The sequence below is a fragment of the Ictidomys tridecemlineatus genome, chromosome 5, assembly GCF_052094955.1.
Source record: "Ictidomys tridecemlineatus isolate mIctTri1 chromosome 5, mIctTri1.hap1, whole genome shotgun sequence".
Lineage (NCBI taxonomy): Eukaryota > Metazoa > Chordata > Mammalia > Rodentia > Sciuridae > Ictidomys > Ictidomys tridecemlineatus.
Genome location: NC_135481.1, coordinates 54,149,101 through 54,163,192, shown reverse-complemented (window position 1 = coordinate 54,163,192; position 14,092 = coordinate 54,149,101). Strand labels below are relative to the sequence as shown.

General features: G+C 35.0%; 1 protein-coding gene across 15 annotated transcripts in view; it reads right to left on the bottom strand.

Moving 5' to 3' along the window:
* Kiaa0586 (KIAA0586 ortholog) overlaps positions 1–14,092 on the bottom strand; it is a 137,798-nt gene that overhangs the window by 88,985 nt on the left and 34,721 nt on the right. For all 15 annotated transcript variants that reach the window (XM_078049965.1, XM_078049966.1, XM_078049964.1 and 12 more), the window contains 3 exons: positions 6,982–7,054; positions 5,188–5,418; positions 3,978–4,152 (listed from right to left, as the gene is read on the bottom strand). In XM_078049965.1, coding sequence (XP_077906091.1) covers positions 3,978–4,152; positions 5,188–5,418; positions 6,982–7,054 — 479 coding nt within the window. The remainder of the gene's footprint in view (positions 1–3,977; positions 4,153–5,187; positions 5,419–6,981; positions 7,055–14,092) is intronic.

Here is a 14,092-nt window from a genome sequence, read left to right as displayed (position 1 = left end):
TAAACTACTTTCTAAAACTTTCCTGGCATTATTATAAATTTTTATTTTTAACACATGGGTAGGTTTATACATCTAGATTTTTTAAAACTTCCTTTGTTTATGATTCCAAAAAAGAAAAAATTTAGTACCATACTTTTACATCTTTGATATTCATTCATTCTATTGAATGAATATGTTCAGCATTAATATGTTAATAAGTGTTGGGCATTGTTCCATACACAGAGAATCTGAAGGTGATAAACCAATTGTACTCACAGAACTTACAGTGAGTGTAGTAAGGAAAACAATAAATAAAAAATAACGTAAGAGTTATGTTATGCTATGAAGAACAGTAAGGTGGGGCAAGAGAATAGGAAGGACAGGAGACAGCTCTTGGATAGGATGGCCAGTAGACCTCTCTGAGGAGATAACATCCAAGGCAGAAGTGGAAGGGACTAAGAGGGAGCCCCCTGAGTGTTTGAAGGAAAAGCTCTCCAAGGAGAGGAGCAGCTGGCAGCAAAGCCTCAGAATGACCATGTGTCCACAGGCTCACTCAATTCTACATTAAAAGGATTACTGAAAAAGTTACTTTTGGAATGGGCACAGTGGTGCATGCTTGTAATCTCAGTGGCTTGGGAAGCTGAGGCAGGAGGATCATGAGTTCAAAGGCAGCCTTAGCAACTTAGTGAGGCCTTGTCTCAAAATGAATTAAAAATGGGCTGGGGAGGTGGCTCAGTGGTTGAATCTCCCTGAGTTCAATCCCTGGTACACCCCCTCATTTCATATTTTTTATATGAAAGTATTTTAAAATCTCAAGCTATTTTTTGAGAAGGCTTTCAAAACTCCAAATATAATATATTTTTATTTTACTTAATTTTTTTATAATTTAATAGTAAGTCTCCAATAAATAATAGGAAACATTAGGGATGGGGTAACTTACATAAGCTATATGTTTACTAAAATAATACCAGTATAATTTGTAAATAACCTCACATCATAAAAGATAACTTTTAGAAAAAAAAAAAGAGAACTAAAGTAGTTGTCACAGCTCCAACTTCTAGAAAGAAAAGGAAATGGGTTGGTACTCACTAATAATCACGTATTGTCAAAATAGCTTATTGATTGCTAAAGTAAAGCTGAAAAACTTCAAAATGTAACACAGTCAACAGTCAATACTTAACTAAGTTATATTTAAGGGTACCAGTGAAATGGTTGTTGTGAGTCAAAATGTGGAGTGATAAATGAGCATGGTTTTATTTGTCAACAAAAGAGACAAAAACATTTTCACCCTTGCTACGTAAGGTTCTCTGAGAACAAACAAAACTTCAACGGGGCCTATAAATACTACACAATAATAAACAGCTATGGCAGCTGATCTTTCCATTCATAAAAACATGATGGACCAAGGTCTTCAAGGAAATGCCTACTTTTCCTAGATTATAATTTGGATTGTCAAGACTCATTATCCCCTAAATAAAAATTTTATGATGCCTTCAGGCTGGTGCTGTGGCCTAGCATGTTCGAGGCGCTGGGTTTGATACTCAGCACCACATAAAAATAAGTAAATAAAATAAAGGTATTGTGTCCAACTACAACTAAAAAAAAATTAAATTAAAATTTTATGATGCCTTATCTGAAAATATCATCTACTACAACATTTCTTCCCACTTATTCCTATCTTCTGCATCTTTTAAGTTCTCATCCATTTCTTCCAAAATCTCTAGAAAGAATTATTTTTCCATCCCTAAGCATTAAATAATTTTTTTTTATTGGTTGTTCACAACATTACAAAGCTCTTGACATATCATATTTCATACATTAGATTGAAGTGGGTTATGAACTCCCAATTTTACCCCAAATGCAGATTGCAGAATCACATCGGTTATACATCCACATTTTTACATAATGCCCAATTAGTAATTGTTGTATTCTGCTACCTTTCCTATCCCGTACTATCCCCCCTCCCCTCCCCTCCCTTCTTCTCTCTCTACCCCATCTACTGTAATTCATTACTCTCCTTGTTAATTTTCCCATTCCCCTCACAACCGCTTATATGTAATTTTGTATAGCAATGAGGGTCTCCCTTCATTTCCATGCAATTTCCCTTTTCTCTCCCTTTCCCTCCCATCTCATGACTCTGTTAAATGTTAGTCTTTTCTTCCTGCTCTTCCTCCTTGCTCTGTTCATGGTTGCTCTCATTATATCAAAGAAGACATTTGGTATTTGTTTTTTAGGGATTGACTAGCTTCACTAAGCATAATCTGCTCTAGTGCCATCCATTTCCCTGCAAATTCTATGATTTTATCATTTTTTATTGCTGCATAGTACTCCATTGTGTAAAGATGCCACATTTTTTTTATCCATTCATCTATTGAAGGGCATCTGGGTTGGTTCCACAGTCTAGCTATTGTGAATTGTGCTGCTATGAACATCGATATGGCAGCATCCCTGTAGCATGCTCTTTTAAGGTCTTCAGGGAATAGTCCGAGAAGGGCAATAGCAGGGTCAAATGATGGTTCCATTCCCAGCTTTCCCAGGAATCTCCAAACTGCTTTCCAAATTGGCCGCACCAATTTGCAGTCCCACCAGCAATGTACAAGAGTACCCTTTTCTCCACATCCTCGCCAGCACTTGTTGTTGTTTGACTTCATAGTGGCTGCCAATCTTACTGGGGTGAGATGGTATCTTAGGGTGGTTTTGATTTGCATTTCTCTGACTGCTAGAGATGGTGAGCATTTTTTCATGTACTTGTTGATTGATTGTATGTCCTCCTCTGAGAAGTGTCTGTTCAGATCCTTGGCCCATTTGTTGATTGGGTTATTTGTTATCTTATTGTCTAATTTTTTGAGTTCTTTGTATACTCTGGATATTAGAGCTCTATCTGAAGTGTGAGGAGTAAAAATTTGTTCCCAGGATGTAGGCTCCCTATTTACCTCTCTTATTGTTTCTCTTGCTGAGAAAAAACTTTTTAGTTTAAGTAAGTCCCATTTGTTGATTCTTGTTATTAACTCCTGTGCTATGGGTGTCCTATTAAGGAATTTGGAGCCCAACCCCACAATATGTAGATCGGAGCCAACTTTTTCTTCTATCAGACGCAGAGTCTCTGATTTGATATCAAGCTCCTTGATCCATTTAGAGTTAACTTTTGTGCATGGCGAGAGGAAGGGATTCAGTTTCATTTTTTTGCATATGGATTTCCAGTTTTCCCAACACCATTTGTTGAAGATGCTATCCTTCCTCCATTGCATGCTTTTAGCCCCTTTATCAAATATAAGATAGTTGTAACTTTGTGGATTAGTCTCTGTGTCCTCTATTCTATACCATTGGTCCACTCGCCTGTTTTGGTACCAGTACCATGCTGTTTTTGTCACTATTGCTCTGTAATATAGTTTGAAATCTGGTATCGCTATACCGCCTGATTCACACTTCCTGCTTAAAATTGCTTTTGCTATTCTGGGTCTTTTATTTTTCCATATGAATTTCATGATTGCTTTATCTATTTCTACAAGAAATGCCATTGGGATTTTGATTGGCATTGCATTAAACCTATAGAGAACTTTTGGTAATATCGCCATTTTGATAATGTTAGTTCTGCCTATCCATGAACATGGTATATTTTTCCATCTTCTAAGATCTTCTTCTACTTCTCTTTTTAGGGTTCTGTAGTTTTCATTGTATAAATCTTTCACCTCTTTTGTTAGGTTGATTCCCAAGTATTTTATTTTTTTGGAGGATATTGTGAATGGGGTAGTTTTCCTCATTTCCGTTTCAGAGGTTTTGTCGCTGATATACAGAAATGCCTTTGATTTATGTGTGTTGATTTTATATCCTGCCACTTTGCTGAATTCATTTATTAGTTCTAGTAGTTTCTTTGTAGACCCTTTTGAGCATTAAATAATTTGAATTATATTTATAAGAAACAAAAAGCAAGCAAAAGGAAATGACATATTAAACTGATACCATAAAAAAAAAGATTTAAAAAAATGAGGGCTCCTTACCTTTAACTCGTTCTATTACTTTTGGTCTCTGTGGTTTGGACTTAGGAGATGGAGAATTAAATCTGAGATATGGTCCTTTTTTAAGAGTGCTACGATGACCCTGATAAACAGGTTTTCCATATATTTGTAACATATAATCATCATCTTGTATCACTGTGGTTGATTTTAAATGCCCCTATGAATATAAAATTATTAAAGTCAGAAAAAAGTAGACATCAAACACCTCAATTTTCTAGAGCCTCCTTTTGCTAGCTCAAGCCCTATAATAAGAATACAGGTCAGAAAAATCCTGTATTTTAAATAGCTCTTAAACTCTGGATGAAATTTTCAAATGCACGTTTAAAAAGCACAAAATTTAAATACACATTTCATCTACCTCAGAAACACAAAAATTCTTACATAACTAATATATCTTCAGCACCAAAAATAAATGTTTAAATACATTTTACATATTTGTTATATTCAATATATATACCAGTACAATAAAATACAACAAACCTAGTCTTCATACATCCCTGACCCCACTTTCAACCATATCTAAATGCCACAGAAAGGCAGCATTTATCCAACATTTACTAAGTGGCAAGAACTAGATGCTTTGCTGATCTGCCCAACAAACTACATTTGACTTTAAGAAAATTAAAGCCTAGTTAGAGCACACACAAAAATTCCCATTACAACATCTATTACCATGACTTGTACTCACCAAGCACAAAAAGTAAATTTAAAAACAAACCACACAAACACAAAGATGAAACACACTTTTGATATCATCTGGTTTGGGAGCTAGATGATCTCTAGGTAAACCTGCCATGACTTTAATGCTAAGATTCTGAGATCTGAAAAGCTGGGTGTGGTTGCATGGGCTTGTAGTCCCAGCTACTCAGAAGCCAAGGAAGGACAACTTGAGCTCAGGAGTCTGGTGTCAGTATAGGTAACACAGCAAAACCTACCTTTTAAAAAATATTTAAAAAGTAAGTACGACATCTGAAAAGGAAGGAACAATAAGCAGCTTTTGTATAACACCTTCCACTTTATGAATTCAAAACCTTAAATGTTGATAGTGTAAAGATAGTTTACAATTGTATGGTGCTTTGTATTTTAAAAACATCTTCATGTTTAATTCATTATTCATAAATTCTTTATATATATTTTAAAGGAAATAATTATAATGCAGCATTTATGTCACAAAACCAGATTAGGATCTTACTTCTTTTCTTTCTTTCTGTACACCTGAAGCAGGCATGCTTCTCCTCATAGGTGGACTTCTAAAGTGTTCCTCTATTTGTTTTTGAGAATGCTGTCTTGGAATTATAGGCCTGTTCACAGTTTTGTCTTTTGTGTTGGTTTTAGTATCTTTACTCATATTCTGAGCTTTCTTGGTCCTTTGATTCTTAAGATCAGATCTCTTTTTTTCATAATCTTTTCTTGCCAATTCATCCTAAGGTAAACAAAATTAAAATTACTTAAACCTACAAAAATAGTAATGCTCTCACACCAGAAATTGTTTGCTGTTATATAGTTTACCAGTTTAAAATGCTTTTAAAAGAAAGAATACTGGCTTACACATGAATTTTAAAAAAAATCTCTGGAAGAATAAACAAAAAATTAAAATGACTAGTATTTTATGGAGCAAGGGGAATGAGATATAGGGATAGAAGGGTAAATTTTCATTACAAACTTCATTCTTTTTTTTGTACTGGGGATTGAACCTAGGGGTGCTTTACCAATGACCTGCATCCACATCCCTTTGTATTTTTTATTTTGAGACAGGATCTTGCTAAATTGCTTAGAGCCTCGCTAAGTTGCTGAGGCTGCTCTCCAACTTGTGATCCTCCTGCTCAGTTCTCCCAAGTCACTGGGATTACAGGAGTGTGACACTGCACCCAGCAACTTTATTCTTTTTGATGTTTGAACCATAGGAATTTAGTAAATTTAATTTATAATAAAACTAAGATAAATATTTTGCACAGAATTCATAGCAATAGAGGAATATATATTGTCAGTTGGCTACAAAGCCAGAACTAGATTCTGAATCTTTCGACTTTTTTTCTGAGGCATCATATAAATATAATGTAAATATAAATCCTTCATAACTATATTAGAGATATATACTTCAACATAAGAAAGTTTAAAAATGTATTTCCATATTTATTGCTCTAAAAACGGACTGACACTTTACCTTCTTACCACTATAGGTAAGCACGTAAGTACTTCTTACAGTCAGGAAAAAACCACCTTGCCCTCCAAGATAAAAACATAATGAAACAAACAAAAAAAACCCAGAATATTCTGTCTTGTTCTGCTCTTCCTAATATATATAAAACTTAAATAATTTCCTATTACTGGCCCCCAATAAAAATGACGTCCAGACTTTTCAATGCTGACACTAAAGATATACCATGCCCTCTGTGGATATGAGAAGGTACTGTTTTTCTATCTGGAAGTGACTTCTGTACACTTAGTCATCTTGGAAATTGGAAAAAACTGTCCCTTTTAAGTAACTTTGCTATTTTTATGATAGTGAGCCAACGCTTCTAAATATGCTGACTTGAAAACATCTTTGCAAATATAAATCTTTTCTAAATGCTTTTGTTAAATTTTTTATCAAGTTACTCATATTTCTGACCAACAATTTTCCAGTTAAGAGTCACAGTATAATTTTTAAGATAAAACATTTGTTAAATAAAACTATCCCTGACTGGGGCTGTAGCTCAGTGGTAGGAGTGCTTTCCTAGCATGCATGAGGCACTGGGTTCAATCTTCAGCACCATATAAAAATAAACAAATAAAATAAGGACATTCTGTCCATCTACAACTACAAAAAAATTAAATAAAATAAAAAAACAAAATTATCACTTCTAAGTAAATACAGTGATAAAGGGAAATAAAGAATTTTCAGTGAACTCAGATGTAAAGAATATTTTGAGAACAAGTATTATAAACTGGAATTAATGCTACATTCTGAAAATTCAACTTAATTTTAAATTTTACCAAAACATACCTGAATTTCTGCTGAAATAGTTTTAATCCACTCATCTACTATCTTTTTGATCCTAATTTTCTCTGATATCTCTCTAAAAAAGAGAAAAAGGAATTTTCTTAAATTAATACTTAATACCCTGAGAACAGTACCTAAATCAAATATCATTCTTAACTAGTTCTAAATCTACTGTGTAGCTCAATCTCTTTTATCTGAAAAGGAAAAACGAATGGTATTTAGTTTTCATTAAATGTTTGAAGGACAAATGTTTGAAAAGAAGTAAAAAAGATGTGTTCCAATGATAGAGGGAAATTTTCTATCAATAAAAAGTATTACTGGATCCAAGATGGCGGGCTAGAGGGTGGATGCATTCTGTGTCACTCCATGCCCTGGGATTCAAGTAGTGGCAATACTGTTTCTCTGCTAGTTATTAGAGAACTTCCAGCTGCTCTTCCACACAGGAATCATAGCCACCACTCCCACACAGGAAACCTGGGGGCCACGTGCAGGACCTCCGGCTGCCAGTCCTGTGGGGACCCCCATCTACCTACATAGGACTCCTCCAGTCACTTCTACCTTGGGACACTGCAACCACTGCCATAGTCCCCTACACACTGTAGCTTGCACCTGGGGTACTGGACAGGGTCTGGAGACAGCTGCCAGCTACAACACTGCACTCTACAGAGGTGCATCTCTGAACATGTCATCCAATGTCATCACCCCAGCCCAACCTGACCTAAAACCCTATCTGAAAGCGGCCACCTCCATCTTGAGATGCCTTTGTCACCATCTTTAGTTGAGATAACTCCCAGCTTGGGACACTGGCTGGGGCCTAGAAGCAATATCAAGGAGAGGCATTGGAATCCTGCAGGAACGAGATAAGTCTGTAGGGTAAAAACGTAATACCTTAGATCCACAGTGGTAGAAGGGAAGATACATGAACATGAAAAAACCAGGAAAGAAAGTGCCCCAAACAAACCAATTATTATTCTAAACTATTATTAGAATCCATGGTCAGCACAGCAGAAGAAATGACAGAGAAGGAGTTTAGGATGTACATAATTTAAATGTTCTATGAATTAAAAAATGATATAAGAGATCAAATACAGGCAACAAAAGATCATTTCGATAAAGAGCTACATAAAAAAATACAGGAAGCAAAAGCTTACTTCAATAAGGAGATAGAGATTCTAGGGGAAACAAAAAAAGAAAAAACAAATCCTTGAAATGAAGAAAACAATAAACCAAATTGAAAACTCAATAGAGGGTCGGAGGTTGTGATTCAGTGGTACAGCGCTTGCCTAGTATGCATGAAGCTGGATTTGATGCCCAGTCCCACATACAACAAATAAAATAAAAGTGTTATGTCCATCTACAATGAAAAAAATATTTTAAAAAAACACTCAATAGGAAGAACCCCAACAGATTAGATCACTTGAAAGACAGAACCTCAGAGACTGAAGACAAAATATATAATCTTCAAAATAAAGTTGACCACACAGTGAAGATGATGAGAAATCTTGAACAGAACATTCAAGAATTCATACCATGGGCTGGGGATGTGGCTCAAGCGGTAGCGCGCTCGTCAGGCATGCGCGGGGCGCTAGGTTCGATCCTCAGCACCACATAAAAAAAATAAAATAAAGATGTTGTGCCCACCGAAAACTAAAAAAAAAAAAAAAAAAAAAAAAGAATTCATACCAAATTTAAGGATACAGGAAAGCATAGAGTTACAAACCAGAGGAATTAACAATCTATTCAATGAAATAATATCAGAAAAATTTCCAAGTATGAAGAATGTATTGGAAAGTCAAATATAAGAGACTTACAAGACATAAAATGTACAAAATCACAACAGATCTACAACAAGGCACATTATAATGAAAACAGAGAATAAGGAGAGAATATTAAAAGCCATTAGAAAAAGGAATCAGATTACATATAAGGGCAAACCAATAAGAATCTCTGCAGATTTCTCAATTCATACCCTGAAAGCTAGAAAATCCTGAAATAACATATACCAAGCTCTGAAAGAAAATGGATGCCAACCAAAAATCTTATATCCAGCAAAATTAAGCTGGATATTAGCTGGATTTGATGATAAAATAAAAACTTTCCAAGAAGAACAAAAGTTAAATGAATTTACAACTAGAAAGACTAAACTACAGAAAAATACTCAGCAAAATATTCCATGAGGAGGAAATAAAAAAGAATGATGAAAATCAGCAGAGGGAGATACTATACTAAAAGAAAAACAATCAAAGAAGAAACCAAGTCAAGTTAAATATCAAAAATTTTAAAAATTAAGCAGGAATACAAATCATGTTTTAATAATAACCCTGAATATTAATGGCCTAAACTCATCAATCAAAACACATAGACTGGCAGATTGGATTTTTAAAAAGACCCAACAATATACTGCCTTCAAGAGACTCATCTCATAGAAAAAGACATCCACAGACTGAAGGTGAAAGGTTAGGAAGAAACATGCCACTCATATGGACTACGGTAACAAGCAAGGGTTTCCATCTTCATATCAAATAAAGTAGACCTCAAGCAAAAGTTAATCAAAAGGATAAAGAAGGATATTACATACTGCTCAAAGGAACCATACACTAACAAGACATAACAAGAATAAATATGTATGCCCCAAAGAATGGAGCATCTACATTCATCAAAGAAACTCTCCTCAAGTTCAAGAGTCAAAGAGACCACAACACTATAATTCTGGGTGACATTAACACACCTCTTTCACCAACAGAAAGATCATCCAAACAAATCTAAACAAAGAAACTGTAGAACTCAATAATACAATCAATAACTTAGACTTAATATACATATATAGAATATTTCATCCATCAACAAGTGAATACACTTTTTTCTCAGCAGCACATGGATCCTTCTCTAAAATAGATCATATATTATGCCACAAAGCAACTCTTAACAAATACAAAAAAGTAGAGATACTAACATGCATTCAGTCAGATCATAATGGGATGAAATTAGAAATCAATGATAAGATAAAAAATAAAAGCTACTCCAACACCTGGAGACTAATGAACAATGGGTTACAAAAGACATCAAGGAGGAGATTAAGAGATTCTCAGGTGAATGGGAACACAGATAACAACGCATCAAAATCTCTGGGACACTTTGTAGATATTTAGTACTAAGAGGAAAGTTCATTGCATGGAGTTCATTCCTTAAAAGAAGAAAATGTCAAAAAATAAATGATCTAACATTACATCTCAGAGCACTAGAAAAAGAACAAATCAATACCAAAAGCAGTAGAAGACAGGAAATACTTAAAATCAAAGCTGAAATCAATAAAACTGAAACAAAAGAAACAATTGAAAAAAACTGACAAAACAAAAAGTTGATTCTTTGAAAAAATAAATAAAATTGACAGATCCTAGTCATGCTAATGAGAGAGAAAACTCAAATTACTAGCATGTGATGAAAAAGGAAATATCACAACAGACACTACAAAAATACAGAAGATACTTAGAAATTATTTTGAAAACTTGTACTCCAATAAAATAGAAAATATCGAAGGCACTGACAAATTTCTAGAGTCTCATGATTTGCCCAAATTGAATCAGGATAATATACACACACAATTTAAACAGATCGATTTCAAGTAATAAAATAGAAGATCCCATCAGAAGCCTACTAACCAAGAAAAGCCCAGAACCAAATAGATACACAGCCAAGTTCTACAACACCTTTAAAGAAGAACTAATACCAATACTCTTCAATTTATTTCAGGAAGCAGAAAAAGAGGGAGTACTTCCAAACACATTCTATGAGGCCAATGTCACCCTGATTCCAAAACCAGGCAAACACACATTAAAGGAAAAAAACTTCAGACCAATATCTCTCATGAACATAGATGCAAAAATTCTCAATAAAATTCTGGCAAATCAAATACAAAAACATATCAAAAACATAGTGCAACACAATCAAGTGGAGTTCATCCCAGGGATGCAAGGTTGGTTCAACATATGGAAATCAATTCATGTAATTCATTACATCAATAGACTTAAAGATAAGAATCATATAATCATCTCAATAGATGCAGAAAAAGCATTCAACAAAATACAGCATCCCTTCATGTTCAAAACACTAGAAAAACTAGGAATAACTGGGACATAGCTCAACATTATAAAAGCTATCTATGCTAAGCCCGAGGCCAACATCATTCTAAATGGAAAAAAATTTATAGCATTCCCTCTAAAATTGGAACAAGACAGGGATACCCTCTTTCACCACTTCTATTCCTACTTCTTGAAACACTGGCCAGAGCAAAATAAATTAAAGGGATACACATAGGAAAAGAAGAACTCAAATTAGCACTACTTGCTGACAATATGATTCTATACCTAGAAGACCCAAAAAGTTCCACCAGAAAACTTCAAGAAATAATAAATGAATTCAGCAAAGTAGCAGGATATAAAATCAATACGCATAAATCAAAGGCATTTCTGTGTATCAGTGACAAATCCTCTGAAAGAAAAACTAGGAAAACTATCCCCATTTACAGTAGCCTCAAAAAAAAAAAAAAAAAAAAAAAAACTTGGGAATAAACCTAACAAAAAAAGGTGAAAGACCTCTACAATGAAAACTACAGAACGCTAAAGAAATTGAAGAAAACTTCAGAAGATGGAAAGATCTTCCTTGTGCCTAGATACGCAGAATTAATCTTGTCACGATGACCACACTACCAAAAGCACTATACAGATTTAATGGAATTCTAATCAAAATCCCAATGATATTCCTCATAGAAATAGAAAAAACAATCATGAAATTCATCTGGAAAAATATGAGATCCAGAATAGCCAAAGCAATCCTTAGCAGGAAGAGTGAAGCAAGTGGCATCACTCACTATACCAGACCTTAAACTACACTACACAGCAATAATAATAAAAACAGCATGGTATTGGCACCAAAATAAACTGGTAGACCAATGGTAGAGAATAGAGAACCCAGAGACAAACCCACATAAATACAGTTATCTCATACTAGACAAAGGCATCAAAAACATACATTGGAGAAAAGATAGCCTCTCCAACAAATGGTGTTGGGAAAACTGGAAATACATATGCAACAAAATGAAATTAAACCTCTATCTCTCACCATGCACAAAACTCAACTCAAAGTGGATCAAGGACCTAGGAATTAGATTGGAGATCCTGCACCTAATAGAAGACAAAGGAGGCCCAAATCTTCAACATGTCAGATTAGGCCCCGACTTCCTTAACAAGACTCCTATAGCATCAGAAATAAAAATCAAGAATCAACAAGTGGGATGGATTCAAACTGAAAAGCTTCTTCTCAGCAAAAGAAACAATCAGGGAGGTGAAGAGAGAGCCTACAGCTTGGGAGCAAATTTTTACCATATGCACATCAGATACAGCTCTAATCTCTGGGATATTATAGAGAACACAAAAAACTTAATACCAAAAAAAACCAAATAACCCAATCAATAAATGGGCCAAGGAAGTGAACATACATTTCTCAGAAGGTGATATAAAATCAATCAACAAATATATAAAAAAAGGTTCAACATCTCTAGCTATTAGAGAAATGCAAATCAAAACTACTCTCTTTTATCTCACTCCAATCAGAATGGCAGCTATTAAGAATACAAACAACAATAAGTGTTGGCGAGGATGTGGGGAAAAAGGCACACTCATATGTTGCTGGTGAGACTGCAAAATGGTACAGCCAATATGGAAAGCAGTATGGAGATTCCTTGGAAAACTTGGAATGGAACTACCTTTTGACCCAGCAGTCCTACTCCTCAGTGTATACTCAAAGGACTTAAAAACAGCACACTAAAGGGACACAGCCACATCAGTGTTTATTGAAGCACAAGTTACAATAGCTAAACTGTGGACCTAGATGCCCATCAGCAGCTGAATGGATAAAGAAACTGTGGTATATATACACAACAGAATATTACTCAGCAATAAAAGAGAATAAAATCATGACATTTGCAGGTAAATGGATGGAGTTGGAGAATATAATGCTAAATGAAGTTAGCCAATTCCAAAAAAACAAATGCCAAATGTTTTCTCTCATACAAGCAGGCTGATTCATAGCAGGGTTGGGAGGGGGAACAAGCAAGGATTAGATAAACTCTAGATAGGGCAAAGGGATGGGAGGGGAAGGGAGCAGACAGGAAAGGGAGAGGGTAGGAAAGACAGTGAAATGAGTTGGACATCATTACCCTAAGTACATGTATGAAGACACGAATGGTGTGAATATACTTTGTATACAATCAGAGATATGAAAAATCGTGTTCTATATGTGTAATAGGAACTGTAATGCATTCTGCTGTCATATACAATAAGAGCTGGGGAGGCTGTTCGGAAAAAGGCACACTCATACATTGCTGGTGGAACTGCATATTGGTACAACCAATATGGAAAGCAGTATGAAGATTCCTTGGAAAACTTGAAATGGAACCACCATTTGACCCAGCTGTCCCACTCCTCGGTTTATACCCAAAAGACTTAAAAACAGTGACACAGCTACATCAGTGTTTATAGTAGCACAATTCACAATAGCTAAACTGTGGAACCAACCTAGATGCCCTTCAAGAGATGAATGGATAAAGAAACTGTGATATATATACACAGTGGAATATTACTCAGCAATAAAAGAGAATAAAATCATGACATTTGCAGGTAAATGGATGGAGTTGGAGAATATCATGCTAAGCCAAAGGCCGAATGTATTCTCTGATATGTTGATGCTTATTCATACTGGGGGTCGGGTGAGCATGGGAGGAATGGAGGAACTTTAGATAGGGCAAAGGTGAAGGGAGGGAGGGGGTATGGGGTGGGAAAGATTGTGGATTGAGATGGACATCATTACCCTAACTACATGTATGAAGACATGAATGATATGACTCTACTTTGTGTACAACCAGAGACATGAAAAATTGTGCTCTGTGTACTAAGAATTTAAATGCATTCTGCTGTCATGTATAATAAATTAAACAAATAAATTTTTTAAAAAGTATCCCTATCATGTATATATCCAAATTCCAACATTATAATAAGTTCTATATCTTCAAAGGCATTAAGGAACTACTTCTAAATATCAAAACACATTAAGTGACATG